Source organism: Pelophylax lessonae, assembly GCF_965119305.1.
Source record: "Pelophylax lessonae genome assembly, chromosome: 2".
NCBI classification, from domain to species: Eukaryota; Metazoa; Chordata; class Amphibia; order Anura; family Ranidae; genus Pelophylax; species Pelophylax lessonae.
In genome coordinates, this window is record NC_138769.1 from 144,375,446 (window position 1) to 144,391,493 (window position 16,048).

The following is a 16,048-nucleotide window of genomic DNA, read 5'->3' on the forward strand; positions in this document are numbered from 1 at the left end:
CTTTCTGCTATAGCAGTGTGTTTGGTGTACTGGGACCTGTGGTGCCACTGGTGCATCGGTGGGGGAGTTTTCACAGCGATTTTTTTCTACATTTTGCTGGTGGTCCCGAGGTTAACCATGAAGTCCCTGGAGCACGTGTTACCAACTGACCCACTCTCAGAAGCTGCGGGATCCTCTGGGTCTCAGTCCGCCTTGGCAGCCATGACGGCGGTCCTGAAGTCACTGGTGTCCGAAGTTAATATGGCCCTTCAAAATAGGCATAACACCCCCCCCCCCCCCGCCTTCATCTGCATCCTCTGTCTCCTCAGATTCTGAGGTTGATTTGGCCCAGGCGGATGCGAGTCACCCTACTAGGTCTGCATCCACACACCCTGAGTGCTCTGATAATGGGGATGATTCCTCTTCCACTATGGCCACGCATGAAAAGGCGCTTGTGGATGTACTGATTGTATCAGTGTGGGAAACTTTAAGATTGGAGGACACAGATAATGCTACGGTCGGCTGCGCCAAGACAATTTGGTGCCCGCAGGCCAGCCAAGGCGACTAAGGTATTCCCCTTTCCTGCCTATTTCGACGATATTGTTGCAAGTCAGTGGGATTCCCCAAAACGCATAAGCGTTTTGCTAGGAGGTATCCTTTTGAAGAGTCCCTTTTTAAAGAAATTGACAGTTCGGCCGGTGATGGATTCCCAGGTTTCCAAGTTAAATAAAGCCACACTGCTACCGGTGGAGGACTCTCCGTGATTTAAGGACCCTGTTGACAAGAGAGCTGAGTCTCTGGTCCGATACCTTTTTACCGTGGCCGGTTCAATTTTAAGGCCGGTGTTTGCCATAACCTGTAACGCTCCTTGCGTTTCTTATAAGGTGTGGATTTTCAGCTGCAGAAGTAGTTCCACGTCAGTAGTCATGTAGGAGATATGCTGAGATACCAATCCCAACCTCAATGACTCATCATGTATGGAAGGTCTTATTTCAGCCAGTAAATACACAAGTAATTAAGCTGGTTCCTAGTGTGACTTTATATACATGTGGTGAGACAATGATAAAGGTCTTAGGGATAGGTTTGAGTGGAAGTGGTAGGTGACAGACACTTGAGGTGAGACAGTGCAGATGGATGCAGGAAGGGTTAGCGATCATGTATGATAACAGATGACAGAGTAGCAGGTGCATACAGGAGAGATCAACCCAGTGCAGGAAATAGTAGCAGTAGCCTCAAGAGCTAGGAATCTAGTTATGCAGATGTAAAAGACAGTCCTTGCTATGCAGAGCTAAACAGTGTAAGCCTAGTACAAGTCTATAGAGATTTCCCCTGTGGGGTACTTAGCACTAATAGCGATAGCCGAAGGATCGCTCAGGAGATGCGGATGATCCAGTAGCAGGATGCAGGGATCAGCGCAGCGAGGTTCGTCACCGAGGAGAGCTTGCAAGCATGGAAGCTTCAAGCAAGATTAGTATCCAGGTACTGGTGTTTGAACGAACACATGTGAGTGAGAACCGACGCCCTAAATAGCCATCTAGTCCGGCGCTGGGTGATGACAGCTTCAGCCTTAAAGGGAAACACACCTATATGTGTTTCTTCTGTCTAGGTAGATGGAAATCACACGGAATAAATGTGATAGGAGGCACTGAGAGTGCCAGAACCTTACATTACCCCCCCGTAAGGCCGGCTCCGGAAGGCCTCTAAATTGGTTGCCGATATGAGAATCGGATAATACTGGTTGCCGATACGAGAATCGGATAAGACTGGTCTCCGATATGAAAATCGGAAAAGGTTGGTAGCCGATGAGAATCGGATCCCTTGTTGCCGATATAAAAATCGGATCAGGTTGGTAACCGATGAGAATCGGATCACTTGTTGTTAGGGTGTCTGCTACATGGACCCCTCACTAGAATCGGACGCATAACCATCCGAAGTAATCCTAGTAGACCTAGCAACCAATGCTTCTTCAAACATCCTCAGATCCTTCCTACATACCACCGTGCCATTAGAAGCACGTACGCAGTCAGGTGCAAGAATCTCTGTATTTTCATCGGAAGCCAGAAATGTGCTTGCAAAAATAGGAGTATCCTTAGGAGGTGGTACAGGAGGGTTTTTTGAACGTGGTATAAAGTTCACTGGAGTTGAAGGAATATCTATTCCAATATTTGTTAATTTCTGGGTGTCCTTCACTGATATAGAACGGGGACAGGGCTGGCAACAGCCTTGATAATTTCCAGGCTGTTTTTCAGGGAAGACCCTTCGGATTCGCCTGGCCTCCATTGGGAGAGCCTTAGGCCTATGGGGTCTGGTTGGGCAGAATGTAATGAAATGTCCCCCTTCACCACAATAAAAACAAAGGCCACAGATTCTCCTGTGATCTCTTTTTTCTTGTGAGGACAACCTAGCATGTATGGCACCAATCTCCATAGGCTCCTCATCCATCTCTGTAGGATCAGGGTCCAAATGGGATGTGTCAGAGTGACAAGGTCGACTGTTTGAGGCAGGCTTGGACCATGACCAGGCAGGATCACCATATCTACTAGGTCTCCTTTTTTCCTTAGGTAGCCGGGGTCTGTGGTTACCTGGAGCGGGTTTAGGAGTGGGGTCAATAGCTGAATTCTGAGAAGAACTGGATAATGGCATTTCCATTTTTTCAGACTTCCTTTCTCGTAGTCTTCTATCTATGGTGATACTGAGTTGTATCAATGTATCCAGGGTTTTTGGCATCTCTGCTCGGGCGAGCTCGTCCTTGACGGCTTCTGATAGGCCAAGCCTAAATTGGGTTTTCAGAGATGCATCATTCCATCCTGAATCAAGGGTCCATCTCTTGAATTCTGCGACAAAGTCTTCTACAGGCCTTTTTCCTTGTTTCAAGGATCTTAACTGAAGATTGGCAGTACTCTGCCTATTGGGGTCATCATATAGGCTAGTGAGCTCTGCCAGGAACAAGGCATAGGAGTTGAGAAGCTGGTCGTTTTTTTCAAAAAGAGAATCTGCCCAGGCTCGAGGATCGCCTGATAGGTAAGAAATAATAGTACAAACCTTAATGTGATCAGTAAGGTAGGTACGAGGTTTTAGCAAAAAAAGTAACTCGCATGCGTTTTTAAATTCGCGAATTTTTTTGCGATCGCCTGTAAATACCAAAGGGGGATTTATCTTGGGTTCAGGAGACTGTGCAGAGGTAAGTTGTGTCAGTCTAATTACCTGCTGCAACAGAGCCTGATTGTCGTTTTTCAATTCAGCAAGTGCGTGTATTAACGCAGATACCTGCTGTTTTAATTGTGTCACCTGAGTGGCTACTTCTGCTGAATCCATTTTTTAGGTTCGTTCAATCTGTAACGCTCCTTGCGTTTCTTATAAGGTGTGGATTTTCAGCTGCAGAAGTAGTTCCACGTCAGTAGTCATGTAGGAGATATGCTGAGATACCAATCCCAACCTCAATGACTCATCATGTATGGAAGGTCTTATTTCAGCCAGTAAATACACACAGTAATTAAGCTGGTTCCTAGTGTGACTTTATATACATGTGGTAAGACAATGATAAAGGTCTTAGGGATAGGTTTGAGTGGAAGTGGTAGGTGACAGACACTTGAGGTGAGACAGTGCAGATGGATGCAGGAAGGGTTAGCGATCATGTATGATAACAGATGACAGAGTAGCAGGTGCATACAGGAGAGATCAACCCAGTGCAGGAAATAGTAGCAGTAGCCTCAAGAGCTAGCAATCTAGTTATGCAGATGTAAAAGACAGTCCTTGCTATGCAGAGCTAAATAGTGTAAGCCTAGTACAAGTCTATAGAGATTTCCCCTGTGGGGTACTTAGCACTAATAGCGATAGCCGAAGGATCGCTCAGGAGATGCGGATGATCCAGTAGCAGGATGCAGGGATCAGCGCAGCGAGGTTCGTCAGCGAGGAGAGCTTGCAAGCATGGAAGCTTCAAGCAAGATTAGTATCCAGGTACTGGTGTTTGAACGAACACATGTGAGTGAGAACCGACGCCCTAAATAGCCATCTAGTCCGGCGCTGGGTGATGACAGCTTCAGCCTTAAAGGGAAACACACCTATATGTGTTTCTTCTGTCTAGGTAGATGGAAATCACCCGGAATAAATGTGATAGGAGGCACTGAGAGTGCCAGAACCTTACATAACCTTGGTCTCCTAGACCTTTTTAACGGAATGGGCAAGTGGGTCAGCATGCTCCTGAGCTGTTGGAACTGGCGGACCAGTTAGTACAGGGCTTGCAGTATATCTGTGATGTCTCTCTGTATGCGGCCCCCTTAGCCTGCAGGGTGTCTGTGATGGCGGTGACTTTTGGTTGATTTGGCTGAAATGCTGGTCTGCGGACCAGGCTTCCAAAAGGGTGCTGACCGATCTCCCCTTTGTAGGAGACCGCCTGTTTGGAGCTTCTATGGAAGAGATCATTTAAAGGTCTTACGGGAGGTAGGAGTACTCTGCTTTTACAGGTTACCAAGGGCAAAGAGCCTCTTCCCAAGCGTGGTCCTTTCTTCTCTGCACACAATTGGCCTTTTCGTCCTGCAGGATCGCAGGACAAGGGATCAAAACCTGCCCGTAACTTTGCGGGAGGTTCCAGGAGACCCTGGTCTGGTAAACCAAAAGCTGGTTCCGCTGGTCCCACGGACAAGTCCACTTCTGCCCGAAGGGGCGCCTTTACCCAGTATCTGGGGTGGGGGGACGTCTTCGCTTCTTTCCAGACAAGTAGGTCCCTGAGTTGATTCGGTCCGGTTACAAGATCGAGTCTCGGTCCTTGCCTCCGGCAAGGTTCTTTCGTTCCAACTTGCGTCTGTCCCCGGATCGTCTGTGAGGCCTTCTCGGGGCGGTACAGGATCTGCTCTCACACGGAGTCATTGTACCAGTTCAACTCGGAATGTTTTCAGGGGTTTTATTCAAACCTATTTACTGTTCTCAGGAAGGAAGGCGAGGTTCGTCCAATCCTGGATCTCAAGGCCTTGAACTGCTTTGTGTGGGTTCAGAAATTTTGGATGGAGTCCATTCGCACCGTAGTGGCATCCCTTCATCAAGGGGATTTTCTGGCCTCTATCGATATCAAGGACGCCTACCTTCATCCCCATACATCTCGAGCATCAGTGTTTTCTTCGCTTTGCTGTGGGTGAGGAGCACTATCAATTTGTGGCATTACCCTTTGGTCCCGCCTCAGCTCCTTGGGTGTTCACAAAAGTTTTGGCCCCGGTGTTAGCTTTGCTAAGGCAGCGTAGGATTGCGGTACTGGGGTACCTTGACGACCTTTGGGCCACTGTGCAATGGCACAGAGGAGGTAAGTATAACGTGTTTGTTGTTAAAAAAAAAAAAACCTAGAATTTACAATCACGTTAACCAGTTCTGGACCGGAAGGATTTGCCCCTTAATAACCAGGCCATTTTTTGCTATTCGGCACTGCGTTATTTTAACGAAAAATTGCGCAGTCGTGCTACACTGTACCGAAAAAAAAATTGATGTTCTTTTTTCCCCACAAATAGAGGTTTATTTTAGTGGTATTTTATCACCTCTGCGATTTTTATTTTTTGCGCTATAAACAAAAAAAGAGAAACAATTCTGGGAAAAAAAATATTTTTCACATTCTGCTATATAACATTCCAAAAACAAAAATAACATTTAGAAATCAAAATTTTTCATCTTTTTTATGCCAATTTGTACTCTGCTATATATTTTTGGTTAAAAAAAAAATCGCAATAAGCATATTTTGATTGGTTTGCGCAAAAGTTATCACATCTACAAACTAGGGGAAAGATTTATGATTTTTAGCGGGATTGCGGCGGACAGATCGGACTACTTTTGGGGGGACCAGTGACATTACTACAGTAATCAGTGCTAAAAATATGCACTGTTACTGTAATAATGACATTGGCAGGGAAGGGGTTAACACCAGGGGTGATCAAAGGGTTAAATGTGAGCCTAGGGGAGTGTTTTCTAACTGTGGGGGGATGGACTTGGGAAATTACCACAGAGACCCGTGATCCTATCTAGAAGGATCACAGGCGCTCTGTGATCATTTCAGAGAGAAGGACGGTCAGCTGCATTTACAACAGCTGACCGTCCTTCTCTCTCAGCAGGGAGCGATGAATCGGCATCCCTGCTGCCTAGTGGGGGCGAGAGTGTGCCACTGGCGACGCACACTCGCCCCTCAGCACCACGCGTGCGACTGACGTAGGGCTATTTTGTTTCGTGCAGCCTAGCCAGCCTGCCACGGTAAATTTGCGGCAGGCAGTCGGCAAGTGAATAAGCTTATGGCAGGGCTTGACAAATTTGCCTGAAATCTAGGAGCCAGCTAAAAAAGTTAGGAGCCAGTTTTTTTTTTTTAAACTATCAACCAAGCTTTATTTAATAAAACGGATACTAAATTTACACATAAATACGACTAGAACCCCACTCTCCTCTGTAGCGCAATTGGATGGAAACAGACTGTCTGTCTCTTTCCATCCGATGCCATCTGATCCGATCCACGGGATGGATAGAAAATAGAACCACCATCCGTCTGTTTTTGGGGCGGACAGGATCAGATGGCGGCAGATTACTGCTCCATAGAGGAGAATGAAGGGTCCGATCAGGTCTGCCTGAAAAACTGACAGGTGGACCTGATCAGACAGCCCGTGTGAAAGGGGCCTTTGGCTGTGGCACAGCGATGAGGAAAAAAAAAAAGATTTTATATATATATAATTTTTTTTAATAATAATAAGAATTGAAAAGAAAAAGAAAAACATTTTTAATTTTTTTCTTTTAAAAAAAAAGAAAAAATTATTATTATTTATTTTTTTTTTATTTAAAAAATAAATTAATAATAATAACCACACTCTCTGTCCACTTACCTTTAAGCAAAGGTAACTGGACAGAGAGATGAAGCCTGCAAAAACTTCCCTCTCATCTTCTCTTTGGAAGGAGATGGGAATGCATTGAGAACAGGCATTATTCCCGGCCACCATCAGAGGGCGCCAGTTCCCCTAGCCTCTCATCTCACAGAAGAAGGCCGAAAAGCCGGGGCCTCAATTTTTGGATGGCGCGGAAGTCCGTGCACTCGGGGAGGAGGTGGGGGCGCAAAAGGGACAGGACACCTCCTGCAGGGCACCCCAGGCGCCAGGTTGCTAATTCTAGTCGCAAATGCGACCTGGCGCCCGGGGTTTGTCGAGCCCTGGCTTATGGTCTACCAGAACACCCAGATCCTTCTCCACCATTGATTCCACCAGTTGTGCTCCCTCTTTTATGTATGATGTGTGCACGTTTTTAGCACCCAAGTGCATAACTTTACATTTATCAACATTAAACCTCATTTGTATCACAGTTGCCCAATTTAACAGTGCATGGAGGTCGCCTTGTAAGTTGGAGACACCCTGTAAGGACTTTATTCCACTGCACAGCTCGGTGTCATCTGCAAAGACTGAAATGGTACTTTTTATCCCAAGCCCTATTTCATTTTAAAAATATAAAAAGTAAGGGTCCCAACCCTGAACCTTGGGGTACACCACAACAAACCCTGGACCATTCAGAGAAAGAATCATTAACCACTAATATCTGAATACGGTCTTTTAGCCAGTTTTCTATCCATTTAGAAACTGATTTTTTTCCAAACCCATTCCATGCACACAGGTGTTTTTACAGCTGCTTTTACCAGCATCAGACTTTTTTTTTACAGCTTAAAAACGCCTCTGCATGTTATTCTATGGCATCATACACACACATGCTTTTAGGAGCTGTAAATGGCCATAGGTGTTTTCAAGCTGCAAAAAAATGGCGCATTCTGAAGACCAGCGTACAGCTGTAAAAAGGTCTGACGTTGCTAAATGCTGATAAACATGGCTTAACGCTGGATACAGCATTAAGCTTTTTTTGGGGGGTTTTTTGACGTGTCAAAATCAATGAGAGCCGTCTTAACTGATCCAACTTTCAGCCCATTTATTTGAATGGAAGTCGCATCCAAGTCGGATTATCATGATCTGACTTGTGGCATACGATTTGTGCTCTGAGAATCTTGAAGGGAAACCCTACGCCAAACTTTAAAAAAAAAAAAAAAAAAACAGCATGCCCCCCCCCCCCCGCTGGTTCTTATAAAGCCATGGGGCGTGGCCATCTGGTGACCTCACCATGAGAGGGTCTCATGGTGAAATCACTGGATGGCCATGCCCCGTGGCTATATAAGAAATGGCAGTGAATGACAGTGTCGGAGAAGACAGCAGTGGCGGAGAAGAACGGAGGGTGAAGACCTGAGAAAGATTTTTAATAAAGGACATGTCAAAACTTTCTCTTGTTTTTATTTACACTACACCGCCTTTTTTGAGGTGAATGGGTAGGGTTACAATGTACCCCATACTCATTCTCATAGGGAGGGCCTGGATCTGGGAGGCGCAGAGCCCCCCTGCCCCAAAGCACCATCCCCCCATGTTTAGGGCATGTGGTCTGGTATGGATGTTGGGGGGACCCCACACGCTTTTTTTTTCACATTTGCATGGGGTTCCCTTTCAAGATCCATACAGATTCAAAAGGCACGTCATTTTTTTTTTTTTTAATTGGGGCGTGGGGTTCCCCTTCAAGATCCACAGAGCACAAGTTGAATGTCTCAAGTCAGATCATGATGATCCGACTTGGATGTGACTTCTATTCAAACCAATCTGCTGAATGTCGAATCGGTTAAGACGGCTCTCATAGGAAACCATTGATTTTGAACAGAGACAGAGAAACCCTGCTGAAAGATAACGCAGCGAAATGTGCATTAAGACCAATGCAAAAAGCTACTAAAAACGCGTTTTTTTTACAGCCACTTTTTCCTCCCGTTGGTAGTAGCTTTGCAGCTTGTTTTTTTTTTTTTTTTTTACAACACCCTGTGTGCTTGGGGTTAACCTTACACATTAGCCTGTGTGTGGGGAACAGTGTTAAATGCTTTTGCAAAATCCAAGTATACTACATCCACAGCCACTTTTTCGTCTAAGGTTTTGCTAGCCTCCTCATAAAAAATAAATCAGATTTGTTAGACAACTTCTTTCTTTAATAAATCCATGCTGGCTATTGCCTAAAATGTTTTTTTCTTTGATTATCTGCACCCTGGTTATCAATTATGAACAGAGCTGATACAGCTAGTATGTAACAACCTGACTTGTTGAGCAATATACTATAGAAATCAAACCTACATTCAGGTTTGGATAGGACTGTGTACCACAGTCACCATTTCTCTCTATCAAGAGCTTTTGTTGTATGCAGTATATATTGTGATGTTATCTGGTTCACCATGCACAAACAAAGGCTTCCTCAAACTTCATATTGTACCTCCACTTCCATGATAATGTCATCACAGTTCTGGGCCATTTGCCATTTTATTGGTAGAGAAGGTATGCTCCATATGAAAAATATAAATATGTTTTAATTGGTAACTTTTGTTTTTGTCAGATCAAATTGAGCTACAAATGGAGGAAAAATGCAGAATTTTGGAAGCCCGCTACAATGAAAAAGAGAAGCTGAACCTGCATTTAAAGAAAGAGCTTTACCATCGGGAGAATAGAGTTGCAGCTTTGAGATCTAAACTGAGGGAAAAGGAAAAAAGGTTTTTGGAGGAAGTGAAGAGAAGAAGTCACAGAGTTACCGTACTGAATACAGAGTTGCACAAGCAAACAGAAGCTGCAGCTTATCTATCTTTCCAACTACATGCAATAAAGCAGAAGCAGCAAAGCTCACAACACAGTAATCAGGTATCATCCTGTCCCCTTGACCTTTCAGTAGTCAAGCAACCTTATCACGAAGGAAGGGTGAAGAGGAGAGTCCACAAAAATCATAGTGCTTTGAGGGCTGAGTGTTCTGCCACCAAGGATATAGCAAGAGACTCCTTTCCGAAGGAGCAGATGACCAGTTATGATGAGTTGGAACCTATGCCAGATCCAGCTCTATTTTTATATCCTAAGAGGTACCTGCAACATAATCGGCAGAGAGCCGAACCAAAACGTCACAGCCTTGAAAAGAGTGGCCCAGGTTGTGTTGGTGGTGCAATGGCACTTGGCAGTCAGTGGTCGGAAAAGCTTTCATCAGATAATGAGGACTCCCCACTCTCCATTCCTGTTGTAAAAGCTAAACTTCCAAAAAGTGAACGAGGAAAGAGACGAGCTTTGGCTAGGCAAGGTTCCCGGGATTCCGAATGAAGCAGGGAATACTATCCAAAGTCCTCTTAGGAAGATCTGTTAATCCAGTAGGAGTCTTTAGAGTAAACTGATTCTTATACTTTATGTCCACGTGCACTGCTCTCTTTTAAGTCTTCCTACATCTGCTACGTTTCTTCCTCATTGCTTAGTGGAAGATTTTTCCAGCTGCTTCTGTTTTTCTACAACATATCTTCTTTGGAAGTGCTTTCTGAAGATTTGTTAATATATACCTTAATTTTGTTAAATTTAAAAACTAAATCAAAAGATATACCTTCTTTACGTTCAATTTAAAAGCTAAATCAAAATAGAGAGTAGCAATACTTTTTCCACAATAGAATACTTTGTCAATGTCACAAATAATCTCAGTTCGCTTTGAAACCTCCTACAAGAATAATATAGACTGTACAGTGTTAATGGCAGCTCTATTTGCTTGCCTAATATGGTATTTGTATATGATTTTTTTTAGGATACTTTTAGATCTCTTTGCTGCTTGGCCTTGCTAAATATCACAAACTTGTTTCATTGACCGCATGGTCACAATAATCAGGAGATTCTAAACTAGGAACACCTATTGAACTTCTGAAAGTTTTCCTTTTTTCTTTATTTTTATTCAGATTTCAGTAAAGATTTGTACTTTTTAATTGAATGGATGTCACAAAAAAAAAAAACAGATTAATTTATGCTCAAGGATTTCAGGGATCAGGTAAATGAAATGTACTTCTGTATGACTTTTCTACGAAATGGAAAAATTTGTTTTATTTATTTTTACATCTGCTGAAAATGTTTATTAAGACAACACTACAGTTTGCACAGTTAAACAAAGAACAAACTGGTTTCTCAGTTGCTATTTCTGATTTATGTCAGTTTTTAGTACATACCAAAGTGATACTTGCATTTCAAAAAGCTGATGTACTATTTCCTCCAGTGCTTTTTGCCAGGTAGTCATTCTTATGTTTAGAAGCTTTGTCGTGGGGGTTGGATGATGTCAATTAGTGGCTAGACAAGAAGGCACTTTATTTATTCATTACTGCACTGCAGTTATGGTTTTAACAAATCTTTATAAAATAATCAGTTTCCCAACTATGTCCTTTCATTTCAGCTTTCATTAAAATTTTAAATCGTCTTCACTTTGTCAACAGCCAATGTGCTTAGGTAAGCAAGGCCCCTGTCTGTAATGAATTAACGAAAACATTTTTACATTACTCCCGGCATTGAGGAAACACAAAGGCTTTAAACAAAGATTAGGCTTGTGCATTCTAAGCCTTCTGCTCCTAGTAAATATGTGGTATGTGTATAGAACTCTCAGGGTGAAAGCACAAATCAGTACGCTTTTCATATATATCCAAAACTCTCATTCATTCTCATGTCAAAGAACTATTGATATCAAATTCCAAGCATCAAGTAGGAAAGTACAAAGTGTCTTAACTCATAGCAACTGGTCAGAAATGTTATAACACTGATCTAGCTTGAAAAAAAAAATATTGTAAGAGTTACTACACTTCATCACTTCTATTTGCTACTGCCTTATTAAATAAGTTTGAAATAAGAATTGTCTGTGTTGCATATTGCAACCAATCGGATTTCAGTTCTATTTTTTTCCAGTTCAGATAGATAAAAAGGAGATAATTGATAGTAACTGTAAATGCTGATTGCTCTTTATGGTTGAAAAAAAGATATGTAGATTCAAAATGTTATACGAATGCAGCCCTGGTAGTGTGAAATTGGCTTTCAGAGATGGACCTGTGGTATTTCGTTGGATTTTGGATCCTCCTCTGAAAAAAGAGCAAGCCTACTCTGGCTGCATGTTCCATATTAGTAGGCTCTAAGTTACTACTCAATATAATGCTGTAAAGTTTGTAGGCTATATCATTTCATTTGTACATTTTATAATATTATTTGTAGATAACCGTAAGTGATACTTTATCATTATTAGCATTATTATATTGATTTGAACTTGGTTATTATTTGATGAAAACTTGGTTTATTTGCATTATATAGGTCACCAGCAGTTTATGCATTTTTATGGACTCTATTGTGAATGTTAAAGTGGTCATATACAGATTTTGTTGCGTGGATATAAATTCTAATGCCATCATCCTTTAGGAACATTCCCAACTAGGAAATAGTAGATAGCATGCTCCAATATATTTCTGTTTATTGGGAATGGCTTATCAAAGAGCTGCTGTAATCCACAGGCATAGCTTGACACCTCTTTTCTTCCAACCTTTCTTATGCCTCTCCTCGCTGATATCACTTAATGTAGTATGTGTAGTGCATGGAAGGCGCAGTATTGCTAGGAGGCGTAAAAAAAATAAGTTTGAAAAAAACTGATGAAAAATGGAAATATGTAGGAAGGATATTCCAAATTGTACACTTTGGCTACTTTATAATATATTGACTACTGTATAATAACAAAATGCAATCATGTTCAGCAAGCTGATTGACCATGGATATATCATCTCTCCAAAGTGCCAGGTGCTCAGACATTGTAGATGAGAAAAGGTATTGGAGTTAATTTACCAAAGATGAATGGGTTGTTAACCTTGCAAGGGAATTTTCACTTTGCAATAGAATTTTCCCTTCAGCTTAGTGAACATGGTTAAACTACAATTTGCAAAAAAAATCTAATTAGATGCTTGCACATGATTGAGTAATGGAAGTCAGCAGAGTTTCACCTTATTTACCAAGCTAAGAGAAAATTCTCCCACAAATGACCAGTCTATTTGCCCTTAGTAAATCAACTCCATTTAATTATGTGGAAAGAAATGGGTATGGCGCTGCTTATAAGTGTATACCCCTATAAATATGCTTTAGAATAAATGTGTTATAAAACTTGATAGTTACCAGTATAAGAATTGATAAATATGTAAGCAATCCTTTGACAAAATGTGTGATATGCTTTACCTAATGCATAAACAATATAACACTATATTAGACTACAATAAAGTGACTTCGCTGTGCTTACAATAACTTTCGTGAATAAAGTGACGTGCTGAAATCCAATGAAAAAATCAATCAAAAATTTAAAAAATCAATAAAGTGACATGTGCCTTTAAATAAAAAAAAGTCCTTATTCCAGTGACAATTAGGATGCAAAAATCATGAAGTGTTGGTGGTTTCCACACATGCTGCCCCTTCTCCACCTCACTCACCAAAAATGTTCTCCTTACTAGGGGTAAAACAGCATTCACAGCACTGTGTGGCTGTACACAACATCCAGGTACAGGACTCGCTCGGCTCTTCCAGCAGGTTTATAGCCCTCCAGATACCTCACATGCAGAGATAACAACAGCAAACGGGCCCCATAGTGTGAATCCTTATTGAACTTTTATTAAGATATGAAGAAATACACTTACATGGTGTAGGAGAAAAATTGGCGTTTAAAATCGGGAAGTCTGGTACACCGATGTGTTCCACGGACCAGGAAGCAGAAGCGACGCACTGATGCTAGAATCTCTGTCCTACGCATTTTGTCACATCAACGTCATCAGTAGCTGCACCATATTGCTACACCTCTGAGTTTATATGTGCACCAGTATCCTAGCAACCCAGGGCCACCACTTGACCAGCAACCATCTTTATGTTCAATCACTATATTGCTAGATGTCTTAAACCTTTACTAGTGCAGGTTTATCCCTCGAGTTTTTTTTTTGCTACGTTATCCCATTTTAAGTTTTAGGTCTTGTGTCACGGGGATGCCGGCGTGTAATTAGTACATCACAAAAATATTTTAAAAATATAAATAAAATCGTATATTATTACATCACAAGACATTATTAAAACACATAAAATACCAATGTCAAAATTGCATTGTAACAAAAAATATGACAGAATAAAAATAAAATGTAGAAATAAAAATATATGATGCGTGGTTTTAAAGTTATATACACATAAAAATGTTCTTATATATGGTTGATGCTACTTTCATGGGGATGATCATTTCCCTTATGCCTGTTTTTTTTTTTTTTTTGTTAGTGGACACTGTTGGTATGCATTTTACTTATACGTTGGAAATAAAACAATTTCGATCTTTGTCTATGTTGAGGCCTTCAGGTTGGAGGGTATTTAATAAATAAATCCATTTTGTTTTTGTCTGTGAGACTTTTATATTTTTATTGTCCCCCCTCCAGTGCCCTTTGATTTTATCAATCCTATAGAAAATCATCTGTTAGGAGTCTCTTTGGTACCAATCCCTAAAATGTCTCAACAAGCTGTGTTTAGTAAAGCCTTTTTTTATTTTATTAATATGTTCTTGAATCCTGACATATAATGGTCTTGTTGTTCTACCCTCAAACAATTTAGATCTATGTCTATGTTGAAGCCTTCAGGTTGGAGGGTATTTCATAAATAAATCCATTCTGTTTCGTTCTGTGAGACTTTTATCTTTTTATTGTCCCCCCTCCAGTGCCCTTTGATTTTATCAATCCCATAGAAAATTATCTGTGAGGGGTCTCTTTGGTGCCAATCTCTAAAATGTCTTGACAAGCTTTTTTTGGTAAAGCCATTTTTAATATTTTTAATATGTTCTCGAATCCTCACATATAATGGTCTAGTTGTTCTACCCACTGTTACGGTATGCGAGGTGAGGTAGTCCATAATCGGTATATTTTACCTCGCATACGTTCTGTAGTAAGAGACTGAACCTGAATCCAGCCCTGGTTTTTCCAGCCTCTGTGACAGGCTAGGTTCCGGTCCGGAGATTGTGGGTCACCTGAGTCCATGTGGGACAGTGATTGCAGCGCTGCTAATAAATATATATACGTATATGAATACTAAAATAACTATATGCAATGTGCTTTAAAATTAATCTATGTTGCTCATATAAAATTGATATATAAATAAAGTGCTATTAAGGTCTGAACCCTGTGCAAATAAGCAATAAAAACTGTGCAAGTGAGCAATATAACTGTGCAGATATTACAATGTAAAACTCATAAGTAATCTTAATAGTAAAGTGCAACCAAAGTGCATGATATACAGTCCATAAAACAGTCCTTTAGTATAAAACAGGAGCTTGGTGCTTAATCCTTGTTGCTTCAGGGTCTCCCCCTTTGGGTATCTACTTACCACTGGGTGGTTGATTTGAAGCAGAATAAGCTGGTGTTCCTATGGCTCCTGTAGGGCTGGTTATGCTGTAAGCTGGAAGCGATCCTTTTTCTGAATGTGGTAATCCCGATTGTCCTCATGGAAATAAAAATCTCAACATAGTGAGGACCGTTTAAATAAGCAGAAGGAGCGGGCCGGGCCGCCCCTTCTGCTCTCGGCGCTCCTTCCTGGTCTTTTCAAATATGGAACTATTCTTTTGAGTTGAAAAGAGACCTAAGAAAACTCAGTGGAGTTGTGTGTGGATTTCCTTTAAGTACTGCAATTCTCTGCGACTCTATGTTCTGTTGTAGCATGTAGCCACGTGACTTCCGGTCGGGGTAGCGAACGCTGAGGAGCAGCTCACCACCGCACCGCGATTAGGAATATGATATAGGCGCATTACTATTATATGTTTGTGAGTATCCCCTTGTAAGTTTTTTATGGAATAAAGCTTATTTAAACGGTCCTCACTATGTTGAGATTTTTATTTCCATGAGGACAATCGGGATTACCACATTCAGGAAAAGGATCGCTTCCAGCTTACAGCATAACCAGCCCTACAGGAGCCATAGGAACACCAGCTTATTCTGCTTCAAATCAACCACCCAGTGGTAAGTAGATACCCAAAGGGGGAGACCCTGAAGCAACAAGGATTAAGCACCAAGCCCCTGTTTTATACTAAAGGACTGTTTTATGGACTGTATATCATGCACTTTGGTTGCACTTTACTATTAAGATTACTTATGAGTTTTACATTGTAATATCTGCACAGTTATATTGCTCACTTGCACAGTTTTTATTGCTTATTTGCACAGGGTTCAGACCTTAATAGC

General features: G+C 41.6%; 1 protein-coding gene across 1 annotated transcript in view; it reads left to right on the forward strand.

The window, feature by feature from the left end:
• The window catches only part of CCDC92B (coiled-coil domain containing 92B), a 246,816-nt gene extending 235,242 nt beyond the window's left edge, over nt 1-11,574 (forward strand). The window contains exon 4 of the mRNA XM_082246214.1: nt 9,388-11,574. Within this exon, the coding sequence (XP_082102340.1) occupies nt 9,388-10,130 (743 nt within the window). The 3' untranslated portion in view covers nt 10,131-11,574. The remainder of the gene's footprint in view (nt 1-9,387) is intronic.
• The last annotated feature ends 4,474 nt before the right edge of the window (nt 11,575-16,048 follow it).